Below are 12884 nucleotides of genomic sequence, written 5' to 3'. Positions count from 1 at the left end.
CCGCTACCGGTTACGCGTGATATTTTGCTTATTCTATATTGTGTTAAAACGTTACGGGGAACCAACAAGCCATGTATTCGTCGTCTGCTAGGGCTAGTCTGTGACTTTTCCCGTGTTTCTTGCAGTTCAGCTTAAAGTTTCAATCGTTATGAATTGGGTTGGTGGAGCAAGGAACAGGGTAAAATGTCAAAATGAAAGAAAAGCACAGAAGGTAAATTCATAACAAAATTAAAATGAAAAACCCAGATAAAAACCAATGAACATGAAGTCTAAAATTAAATTATTATAACATAACCAAAATACGTTAGTAACAAGATTTTATTACACACCAGTTGGTGAGAACATCATGCGTTATTTTTGATAACACATGGGTTGTTTACACACGTACATGTGTTAACAATTTTAAGACATATGACTGGCTGCTCCTAGGTGATGACCAGGTCACCAGTGCCATGCATCCAATGAAAAACAACACAGTGGAAATAGATTACACTGTGACATATAGCTAACCTGATAATCATATGTCTCTGATGAAAACATTAGCTACAAGTGCAACGGCTGTAAATAACTTCTAGTCTAAAAGATGTTAAATTTGCTTAAAACCTGGTTTTTGTTGATATGTAACCAATAGAATAATACATTTGAGTCCGTTAGATACCATTTATCTCAGAACTTGTTGTTTAAAAACGTATCAAGCTTGCTTTTGCTCAGATACATTTTAAAAGAACTCGTGAGATAAATGGTATCTAACGGCCACTCATGTATTATTCTCTATGTAGCCACTTAAACAAAATATTCTTGGGTAGCAGTATACAGTTAACTACTTTATAAATTATATAGCCTATCGCAAAAAGAGTTCACTTGATTTTCCATAGATCCACGATTGAAATCAAATTATTAGGAATATGAAATATATTCTTAAGCTTAGTGATAGCAAAGTAGTTAATATTTAAAATTACATTTAGTTCTTCACCAGGAGTGCAAACGTTTGGCTGTAATGAGTCTTGGTATTAATGCATTGGGTTTCACTTGAGATGAAAGTTGGGTGTAACTAATTTGGGTAATTTTCAAATACACATTTTGTTAAAAGCAGATTAAAAATTTACTGCCACACATTTTAATGTACATAGAGGGTTGATATATGACTTGGAAAATTTTAACTTTATTGGAAATGGGAAGTGACTTGGTGTAAGATCCTTACACCAAGTCACTTCCCATTTCCAATAAAGTTAAAATTCAGTGGCTCACGGCAACACAGTCTGTTTAGTATATTTGCTATAGCAAATGTGCTGTGTCTTGAAAATCCCATTTTCCTGTTTTAGTACAAAGTAACATTTTGTTTGAAATAAATGTTTTGCTTTTAATAATGTTGAGAATTTTTAAAAGAAAATTAAACCAGGTGTTGTCAAAATTATTTAAGGCATAGTTCCCATAACTTACTATTATTATAGTTACAGTTTGAATTTACTTTTTACATTTATTACTAATTCTTTTTAAAATATATTTTAAGGGGATGTACATCTAGTCCTGTAATAAACTTAGCTCTTTTATTATTTAATTTAAAGAATATTTTAATTTAATAATGTTGAAATTGATGAAAAAAAAGCCAATTATATATGTAATGTAATGTTAGGTTTATTGGTATTTTGGTAGGAATTCTTTGAAAGACAAAAACTGGGAGTTAACCACAGTAAACTAAATCCCTTGTCAACACCACACCTGAAAAGGAATTCAGTTAGTCAAGACCTTCTTGCACTGCAAACCATCAGCCGTGCACACTCCAAGACAAAAGCAGGTGAGAGAACAAAGTAGATGGATTGTCGTAATGAACTGAATTGCACTGGGCTCAGTGGTGTAATGATTAATGGTTATGGTACCCGTAGTGGTTACAGCTGAAAGGTACAGGGTTCATGTAACAATACTTGTCCAACTCAGTTGTAACAGTCCAATGTGGAGATGTAAGGTTATTACACCAACTTCTTTCCCACTAACCATATAACCACTGTCCAGTGTTTCTGCCAGAAAGAAATGTTTGGGTATGGCGCTGTGGAATTTAATGCAACCACAGTCAACAGAGGGCATGGGGGCCTCCCCTAGAAAGAAAAGGGGTTAAGTTTAGGCTTAGGGTTAAGAAACTCATACAGTAATGATAAAAGTAATTAATTTTGTCAAAAGGTTAACTGAAAAAAAAAAAAAAAACAATATCGAAGGAAAGATGGATGAATGGATGGATGGATGGATGAATGGATGAAAAAAAGATGTAGTGATTGGGTGGGTGGGTGGATGGATGTGGGTGGGTGGGTGGGTTTGAGAGGATTTCGGGTTAGTGGGTAGATGTGATTTGGGTGCGTGTTTTGGATTTGAATGCATTGGCGAGTATGTTTCGGATGAATGGGATGGATTAAATAACAAATTAATTTATCATCTCTCTCAGAATAACTGTTCTTACTAGCAGATCCAGCCAAGAGGCCTGTGAGGAAGCTGGATCTTGAAGGCTTTCGATCAACAGTTACTGGCAGAAAATTTAAACAAGTAGAACTACCCACATCACCTCAGGAGACGCCATCAATGTTGGATCTTATGGAAAAAACATTTCATAAAAGGTTAGCGTATACGCAAATATGTTCGCGAATAAAATATACCGCGAAAATCGCGAACACGTTGTTAGCATCGCGAATGTAATTACGCGCGAACTTATTTCCGATTTGGTATATTATTATTTACGTTATAATATATACCGTAACTGATGTTTTCTGAACCTAACAACTTGGTATTATTGCAGTCTCAACTGTTATTATTGACTACGAAATCACAATTGACATTGATCTTGTTAACAATGGAGAACTAGTTAACAAAAAACACCTAACTTTTGTTTAACTAAGTCTAGTTACATTGGATTACACCTACAAGTATTGCATGTCAACCAGTAATTATACACATATTGGACTAACAGAGCCTATTTATTACAATTTGGCATAAACTGAACCAATCATTTTGCTTTTTCATCACTTTTATTAACACTGTAAGGTATCTATTATAATTTTATTAGGTATGTGACTGTTTGACAAGTACCACACAAAATGGGTCATTGCAGGTTACTACTAATTAAAGATCAATATGAATTAAGTGTAGGACCCTAAGGTGTAAATGTTTTTTTTTTCTGAACCAGACTTTAAGATGGATATACATAAAACTATTGCAAGTATATAAATCACTCATTACCATGCCAATTTAACGTAATCTTTTTTTTAATATTATTTTTTATTTTTATTGCAGTAAACATTCAGAATCAAAATCATCAGACACTTTATTTCACCAGGATAACAGAGATTCGAACACAAAATTTGGTTTCAACTCCAGCATTAAATTCTCAAGTTTAATATCACCAGGAAGAAATACTGGTTTATTAGCTCAGACAAGTGTTTCAGGCCTTTCAGACAATCCTTTAAAGTTTAGCACCATTCCCGGAGAAAGATTCTCATCGCCACAGAAGGATTGTATTAAGAGTCATATCTCCACTGGTAGTTTAGAACTGAATCCTTTTCTGCATGAGAATTCAATGATGCCAAAAAACACAATGGTACAAAGTAACAACTAGTTTAAATGTTATTCATTTGGGCAATATTTATTTATTTATTTACATATTTAATTTAATTTAATTTTATTTCATTTATGCATGGCCATTTAAATATTTCTTTTGTGTTAAGACACTGGACATTTTAGCATTATGTACTTGTTACTGTATATAATATGAGGTATAATAACAAACCCAAATATTTGTGTTTATCCTGTGGTTAAGATTACCTTTTAAATTTGTAAATATAGAAATGGATATTATTTTGCCATAGAATAATAGAGTAATTAAGTTTTAAAAAGTATCCTACTTTGAAGCATTTTATTTAAATGTTCTAATGAATGGTTTGGACTAAACATCAATTTTGAAACTAATTTATTGTAATTGAATCTTTATCTTTCCTAATTTGTACCTTTGTATAATTAAAAAAAGAGTCTTATCTAGCATTATTTTGATAGTACAATCATATAATTTTATTTTATTTTTAATAAATATTAAAATAGTAGACATATACAAGTTTGTTAGTAATATATATATATTTATCTTTCAGACATCCAGTTTTAGTGCCCATGATTCTACCAGATCTAATGTAAAACCTAACTCTAACATGAAAACTAAGCAAGGCCAACAAAGTAGTACTCATTATTCGAAACATGACACCAAGTCCAAGAATCAGCTAGATGAACGATTGCACAATTTATGGGTATCAGAAGATTTTCAGACCACCCCTCTGATCAAGTATAATTGCGATCAGTTTATGAATGACAACTTTTGTAGTTACCCATCCTACAAACCAGTTGCTTCAAAAATACTTAATTTGACTTCGCCATTCTACCAGTCATTTCATGAAGACGAAATAATGTTTAAAAATCCTGTAGAACCTCAGTCACCACACAAGAATACTACATATTTTAGACACCACAAAGTTGAGCTGGATGAACAAGAGATTTGTAAAAACCTTCGGGATGTCAGTGATGATTTTTCATCCAATAAAGGTGATGGCAAAAACAGAATATTCATAAATGAATTAACCCCATTTACAAGAACATCTGTCCACAAGTTCCATATTGAGAAACCAGAAGAACTACCTACAGATTCTCCAGAATTAGATTGTTCAAATTACTTTAATAAACTGAATCAGTTTGGGATTCCTGTTTCACTAAATCTGGAAAAGACTTTTACATATTCTGATTCAGAATGTGTACTGAATAAAAGAAGAAAGAACAAAAGAACCACTGAAATAGAAAGAATACATGTAAAGAGCACTAATAGTGAAGATCTTATGAAAAACCTAGGTGATTTCAAGAAATCTGAATCAATTGACAACATATTTCAACTCCACAAATTCAGGTAAACTTTTATCTGATGTTTTTTCCATAGTTATAACTTTGTCTTAGTTGTTGAAAATGGCAGGGCCCTATTTTGTGAAATATTATACTACTATCATATTATACTACTACTATTGTAACAGAAAAATCAACCTCCACTGAGGGGATTCAAACCACAGACTCTCAGTGCGAGAATCCAGTGCTCTACCAACTGAGCTAATAGGGAAATTCCCATTAGCTACTGCCAGTAGGTTCACTTTATACCAACACTACTACATACTCCCCCCTCAAGTGAAGCTATGTCTCGGAACTGTGGGCCACGGGCATTTGAGCTGTTACAGGTCCTCACTAGGTTATAATTGGATTTGTGTATTAAAAACACATCCAGTCCCTACGTCGTTTCCAATGTAACAGAAAAATCAACCTCCACTGAGGGGATTCAGACTATGGACTCTCAGTGCAAGAATCCAGTGCTCTATCAACTGAGCTAATAGGAAAATTCCCACTAGCTACTGCCAGTAGGAGCACTTTATACCAACACTACAACACTATTATATTACATAATGTGGCACTGTAGCATTACAAAATATTTCTATGATTGACATTTAACATTTTGATGTGACATACATGTAGATTACAACTGACAAGTGGGTCTGAGGTATTTATAAGCCACTAACATAGATATTATGAACAGATGGCTTTTGTAAAGAGATCAAATACATGATTTTGTGTACTAAAACACTAAAGTGTTCTTTTAAAGACAGATCTTTTTACATGGTGTTCTTCATAACAAACTTGACTGCTGATTGTTCACCATTGCAATTTATCAGTGACTTGAAAGAGATGTAACTTTTCATGGCTGATGTTTTTATAGATATCATCCTTTGATGTACTTTAATTAGTTTCAGAAGATATGTCAGCTGCCACTTGAATCAAGCAATCAAGCTTGTGCCCTGAGATATTTCAGTATTTTGGATTACTAATAACATATGGGAAAACAGACACCTGTTGTAGAAATATAAATACTATACTACTTTTACATAATAAAATTATATTTCAAATTACAATCATTAGTGTAACAACGTTTAGATTCTATTTTTAAAAAATAATATGTTTTTTAATTATACTTATAATACAAAGCTCAAAACTGACAAGGAGCAAGAAGCAAATGTCACTTAAAATGCACAATATACTTACTGATAATCAACTTCACAACCAGGCTGGGGATTTTTGAAGCTATCTTAGTGCTACAAAATCGTAAAACCATCGTAGTGACGTCATGGCCTACAATGGTTTTACGATTTCGTAGTGATAAGATCGCTTCAAAAATATGGGCCCAGCTTTTTGCTTTCCATCTTAGTTGTGATAGGAAGGAAATGTTTTATTTAACGATGCACTCAACACATTTTTATTTATAGTTATATGGTGCTGGACATATGGTTAATGACCACACAGATATTGAGAGAGAAAACCCACTGTCGCCACTTCATGGGCTACTCTTTTCGATTAGCAGCAAAGGATCTTTTATATGCACATTCCCATAGACAGGATAGCACATACCATAGCCTTTGATGTACCAGTCGTGTAGTTGTGATAGGATTCCAGATATATTAAGAATTCTTCATTTTCAAGAGCAATGATATCAATCATAAACTTTATCTAAGTTTTCTCAAGTCTTCCACATTGTTGTTAAAAATTTCTAATTTTTATATTAATTCCTAAAACTGCAGAGGTTGTAAATTCTGTTCCATAAAATTAATTTCAAGTCTTGCCTATAATTGTTGATTTAATTTCATGTATATTATGGTCTGTTATGTATTGTTGTTTATATAATTAAACTATATTTTTCATACATTTAGGCACAGTGAAAAATTGTGGAATTCATCAGAACCAAGAGTACTATCAGAGAAGTATTATAGCATGAGCAGTAAGGTAAATAACGTTTAATACATCTATTGTAGTATTCAGACATAGTACAAGAATATTATGCTATTAAAATGTGTGCAAAATGAATGATGTGTACATATGAAAAATAATACTGGATTAATTTCTTATGATGGTTTGAATAAATGCAATTTATAGCAACTAACATTATTTTAGATGTTACATATTTGTCATTTTAATAGAGCTCTGTTCATTTGTTTACCATTTACCCTAGTAATTATTTATATTCATATATATTCATATTATCCACTACTAATGTTATTGTGAAATACAGCAGTGTTTCTGCCAGAAAGAAATTTTGGGGTATGGCGCTATGAAATTAACTTCAACCACAATCAACAGGAAGTATGGTGACCTCCCCGAGAAAGAAAATGGGTTAAGTTTAGGGTTAGGGTTAAGAATATCATACAGTAATGATAAGAGTAATTAATTTTGTCAAAAGGTTAACTTAAAAAAAAAAAATCTGCAAAAATATTTGGGTATGGTGCCATACCTGTTTTACCCTCTGGCAGAAACGCTGTACAGATAAAGAAAAACTCACTGAAATCCAATTTACTCCAAACTAAACTAAAGCTTTGGTAAATTTATTACCCTGAATAGACATCACTTTGAATTCTCCCACACACGGACAAAGCCATCTTCTTGAGTGTCGCACAAGCATTAAGTAACCTTACAAAGCAAGCAAAGATTAGTTTAAATAAATTTCAATTGCTAGTAATTTTGAGTATTCTCCCTTTTGTGGATGGAAATATCTGTCTATATACAGAAAGTCCATGTTCACCTGCTTGTAAATTGTTTAATCCATAACATTTGTGGTATTACTAATATGTATTGAGTGTAGTTTTTCCTGCATTTTATTGTAGATTTTACAACCACCTGAAAAACTCAAAAGATGCTGTTTCACAGAAGATGTTTCAATATCTCTTAAACCGTCTCCTTTTTGTACCGAACAAGATTGCAAAAAACCTCTTTCAGGTTTGTAAACTATTCTTTTATATGTTAATTACCCAATTTGAGAACTTGCTGGATGGAAATGTTTATTGTAACATTATGAATTGTGTTTGGTGATAATTGCTTTTATGTGTTGAATAAGGGCATACTGAGCCAGACTCCCATATTTTTAAGCAGACTGCAAATAAAATAATGCTGGACTCAAACCAAGTTCCCAGAAAAATTGCCACCAGTTTTTGTTTTAATGTTTTTCATATGTTCTAATTCTTATGGTATTTAATTTGTTTCTAATAAAGTATTTATCAATCAGTGCATCTCATAATTAAACAGAAGTACATGTATTAAAAAGGTGTCCCAGTATATTGTAACCCAGGGTAGTTTGGTATAATTTATAATAATAATAATATATTTATTTATAAACACATGTATTTAACTATATATTTATTCCAGGTTGAGAGCTTTAATGATTGATTAAATGTTGTGAATGGCTGCATTGTATTCCTGGGTTGTCGGTTGGTCAGCAGTGTTGCTGTAGTGTGCAGTTGGGCGTTGTCCGACGCACGTGCAATTCATGACAGGCTACGTGTGACTGAATACATTGTACTTTGACCGATGACAGATACTAATGCATGCTAGTTAAAATCCCATCTTTTCGCTCTCCTAATTAACCCCACCCTTGGCATTGCTACCTTTTTCTTCAGAGGACACACACATATATTTACACCAGTACAACTTTACTTTATGATAACCGACTGCAAAGTCGTCGTTAACTTATTAATTATATATCTGCTGTGTGTTTAGCGCAAGCTAAATCCAGATGTTCTGGTGAGCATATTATTTTACTAATTAAGGTTTTTATGACGGTTAACGCGTATCATATATATGTATATTCGCGAGTAAGCGCTAAATGTATTATTGTATTTATAGACGGTATATGGTAACCCACTGAGCTACGCGTATATGTATTGTATTTGTATATATTTTGAACAGTGTGGTAAACGTTGCTTTATATTTTATGTATTTCAGGTTTTATTCCCATATGGTTTTATTCTTCATTGAATAAATATTTGAACCTGCACTGAAGTTCTGTTGTACTTCCACCGAGTGAGGGTTACATATTATTGTATATTTCAGAAGGAAAGAATGAACAAGTAAAAGATGTATTGGAGGATGAAAATAATATTCCAGTGTGTACCAAAGAAGAATATGAAATACACAGGAAGTTTGTATTCTTTAAATACTTACAAACACACACGCACATTTGCACGCATGAACACACATGCACGCACATGCACACATGCACACACACCACACACACACATTAAGAGGTGGCTAAATTGGATTAGATTTTGGAACAGACATGATTCCTTGAACTTGGAGACATATAACTGCTGCAATATCAAGTTATCAGTTGCTGAAAATCATGATTATTGCATGTTGACCATCACTTAGCAGTAACTATAAATTAGTGGCCAGTATGTGTTTGGTATTACTTGGTGATGCCACGACCAGAAGCGGTCAGGCCCTTTATAAGGGCCCTATGGGCAACCTAGGGAGACACCACAGCATCGTAGAGGTCTAAAATTAACGAGCTACTCTCGATTCACTAATATCAAAACCTATATTAGCTCGGCCATTTATCTTTCGACCGACCGTTCAAAATTGCGCCAAATTCCCTCAATCAAAATTGCGCACCCTTTTCTCTTTGGCATTTAACTGCTCCATTCAAATTCCATAGCACCACCACCACCCCCACCCGCCTGCTACCGATTTGATCGGGCTGCTGGTGCTCCCTTGCACCTGCCAGTGCAGGCGGTCCCTCCTCTCCCCTCCCCCACCTTTCCTGTCATGGAACAGCTTGTTCTGAATGTGCACGTAAAACCCTATGACCTGACCTGACCTGACCTGTGTTTGGTATAAAATGTTAGTATTTATTATGGGTTGATGCAATAAAAATTTTAACTTTTTCTTTTATGCTTGTTTTGTACATGTATGTAATTGTTTTTTTTTAATTTCAGAACCAAAAATTCAGCAATTGATGAAGTTTTGCATGAAGTAAGTCATTTATTTATATTATACGTGTAGTTTATTTAGTTTAATTGTTTATTTGAAGTATCCACCTATTCGGTGTCATGTAGTTAATTAATACAGGTAAACTGTGGTATTCTTCTCTTTCTTTTTTTCTTTTTTTAGCTCATCCAATTGGACAATCAAGATGAAGATGTTAAGAACACCAGTTTGTTATCTAGCCATTGTGATGATGGAGGTAATAACTTATAATGCAAGAATATCATTAAGAATGCACATATTTCCCATTCATTCATGTACTACACTATGATTTCACACCTCCTTTCCTTTTTTGACTTATATTAGAATTAAAAACCCAAAAGAATTCGGGTTGGAGATATAAATTTATAAATGTATGCTTTAAATTTTTTATATTGAAAGAATAGCCTATGAGTGGCATGTGTTATTCAGCTAAAATACATGTACCAACATTTGTTATGTGTGTAATGATATAATGATTCTGAATTTGTAATTGCAAACAAATACATTATTAAATTAATTAATTATTGTACTGAAAACATTAAATATAAGTGCCAGTGTTTTTTTCTTTTTTTCTTTCTGGTTTATTGATTGTTTTCAAAGGTGAAGAAAAAATGTAGGTCTAGGATAATCATTATCAGATAATGCTACATGAACTTATATATTAAAGACTACATTCAGTTATTATATCAAATACCAGTAATGACTGTGTTTTGAAAACAAACATATCTTTAAGTTGTATGTCTTGGGTTTTTTCCAGCTTCCAATGCAGATTGTGTGAATATTGATACTGCAAGAAAGGTATATGAATTGCTCTGATTTGCAGACATTTTCTAATATAAGATTTATAGTAATTTGGTCATTTCTTACTTTATAAAATATTTTTTGGCAGAATATGCATTAGAAGACCTTGCTAGAGATGTTGTTAGGTTATGTACTAAAAGATAAGCGTACTCTTATTGAATCAGAGTTTTTCACAATTCTGAATTTTAGCAGACCTCAAAACTGTTCCTGTCATTAATCTTTGATGCAAAGTTTCCCTGATAGCATTTGTTTGTAATTTTTATTTTAATGTCTGACATACATCTTCTTTGTATGTTTTATTTATAGAACACCATTACAGGTATAGATCAAATACCAGTAGGCTGTCAGGAAAAGAAATTGCATGATGAGAAATGTATTGCTGAGGTCATCAAAACTATTGTTCATAAAGTTATCATGCGAGAAAATAATTTGGATTTATCAACAGCTGTCATCCCTGATCATCCATGGACAAAACCAAGACAAATTAAACAATCGTTGGAAGTTATTACTTCAGTATTTCGAGAAAGTAAGATCACAGGACAGAAATCTGATAATCATTGTGAAAGTTCAGATGATAGAAGTGTGGAAATGTTTGGATTGTTTAAAGACAGAAATCTCCTTGAAACTGGGGTAGCAGTTAATAATAGAGTCTTGCATGAGCAGTTGAAAGATTATAACCGAGAGAATAATTATTGTAAATCAGATGAAGTAGACTTGGGTACATTGTTAACAGAACAACCAGAAAGACCGTGGTCATCATCAGTCAACATGCTTACTCAGACAAATGAACATAGATTAGTAGATGCCAGTACCTCGCCAATCCATCGCATTACAAATACAGTGGATGTTGGAGTCCAGTGGGAAACTCCAGACTCCAGTCAGGAAATATTTATTTCGGCAGATACGCAACCAGACTATAATATAGACAGTGTTATCAATGTGGACTTGATGGTCCAGTCCTACTGTATGAACATGGAGCTTGGTGGTGAACAGTGGATGGTGAAGGACAAATCTTTGGATTCCCAGTCACAGCCAAAGGAGCAGGCATACACACTTAGACCCAGGAAGAAATAACAGTTTCAATTTTAATTTAAAAAGAGTCAGTGCCGATACAAATATGACTATACCTCTTACCGGAAAACAATTTTAAGTGTTTTTATTAATAATTCCAGTTTGGCTTGATATTTTTAAAAAAAGTGAAAACCTTTTCTTTTATGTCAATCCAAACTGCAATTAATGTAAATTTTTGCTTGGACAAGGTATATTACTGTTATGTTACAACTTATGTTCTTGATATTAATTTAATGAATATAATAACTAAATAGTAAGGGCAGGATGTAGCCAAGTGGTAAAGCACTCCCCTGATGCACTGTCAGTCTAGGATTGATTTCTATTAGTGGCCTATTGGGCTATTTCTCGTTCCAGCTAGTGCACCGTGACTGGTATATCAACGGCTGTGGTATGTGCTATCCTGTCTATAGGATGAACATATAAAAGATATCTTGCTACCAATGGAAAAATGTTGTGGTTTCTTCCCTAAGACTAGATGTCAGAATTACCAAATGTTTGACATCCAATTAATAGCCGATGATGAATAATATCAATGTGCTCTAGTGGTGGTGTTAAACAAAACAAACAAACAAACAAACTTTAACCTATTTGGTATTTTGGCCATTTTATCTGGTTTGTAGATTGTATAATTATGTATTAGCCTGTAAAAAGCATGTTGTAAAGTTTGTACAAACATGTCTATTTTCTTAAAGCACCATTGCAGAATTGAAGACCAATAAGTTTACACAAAAGAAAAAAAAGTGAAAAATGGAAAGAATCTAAGTATTTCACATGTATCAGTGAGAGTAAATTATTCAGCTGAGTTCAGTTTTAAGTATGGTTTTGGGTTGTCCAAAGAGCAGCCAGGAGCCACATTACAGAAAGAAAAAAGAAATGTTAACGACACACTCAACACATTTTATTTACAGTTATATGGCATCAGACATATGGTTAAGGATCATACAGATATTAAGAGAGGAAACCCACTGTTGCCACTTCATGGGCTACTCTTTTTCGGGGATCTTTTATATGCACCATCCCACAGACAGGATAACACATACCACGGTCTTTGATATACCAGTCGTGGTGCACTGGCTGGAATGAGAAATAGTGCAATGGGGCCACCGATGGAGATCGATCTCACACCACATTACAGATGTCCTTGAAAATAAAACAATAATCTATAA

General features: G+C 33.4%; 1 protein-coding gene across 1 annotated transcript; it reads left to right on the top strand.

Annotated features, from left to right (window-relative positions):
* The first annotated feature begins 79 nt into the window (after positions 1–79).
* On the top strand, positions 80–12079 carry LOC121392477 (uncharacterized protein C12orf40-like). The gene is made up of 12 exons (XM_041523677.1): positions 80–211; positions 1654–1795; positions 2456–2603; positions 3277–3580; positions 4125–4924; positions 6762–6834; positions 7710–7821; positions 8932–9019; positions 9816–9852; positions 9991–10063; positions 10604–10644; positions 10954–12079. Exons 1-12 carry the CDS (start codon positions 149–151, stop codon positions 11719–11721), a joined length of 2649 nt encoding a protein of 882 aa, XP_041379611.1. The 5' UTR covers positions 80–148; the 3' UTR covers positions 11722–12079.
* Positions 12080–12884: the final 805 nt, after the last annotated feature.

Source organism: Gigantopelta aegis, chromosome 3 (genome assembly GCF_016097555.1).
Source record: "Gigantopelta aegis isolate Gae_Host chromosome 3, Gae_host_genome, whole genome shotgun sequence".
Lineage (NCBI taxonomy): Eukaryota > Metazoa > Mollusca > Gastropoda > Neomphalida > Peltospiridae > Gigantopelta > Gigantopelta aegis.
The sequence above is the reverse complement of the archived record's forward strand: the minus strand, read 5'-3'. Positions and strand labels throughout refer to the sequence as shown.

Coding starts and splice junctions, on each gene's coding strand:
- LOC121392477 (XM_041523677.1), top strand. CDS start 149: ATGAATTGGGTTGGTGGAGCAAGGAACAGGGTAAAATGTCAAAATGAA. Junction 4,925..6,761: donor TTTCAACTCCACAAATTCAG/GTAAACTTTTAT, acceptor TCATACATTTAG/GCACAGTGAAAAATTGTGGA. Junction 9,020..9,815: donor GAATATGAAATACACAGGAA/GTTTGTATTCTT, acceptor TTTTAATTTCAG/AACCAAAAATTCAGCAATTG.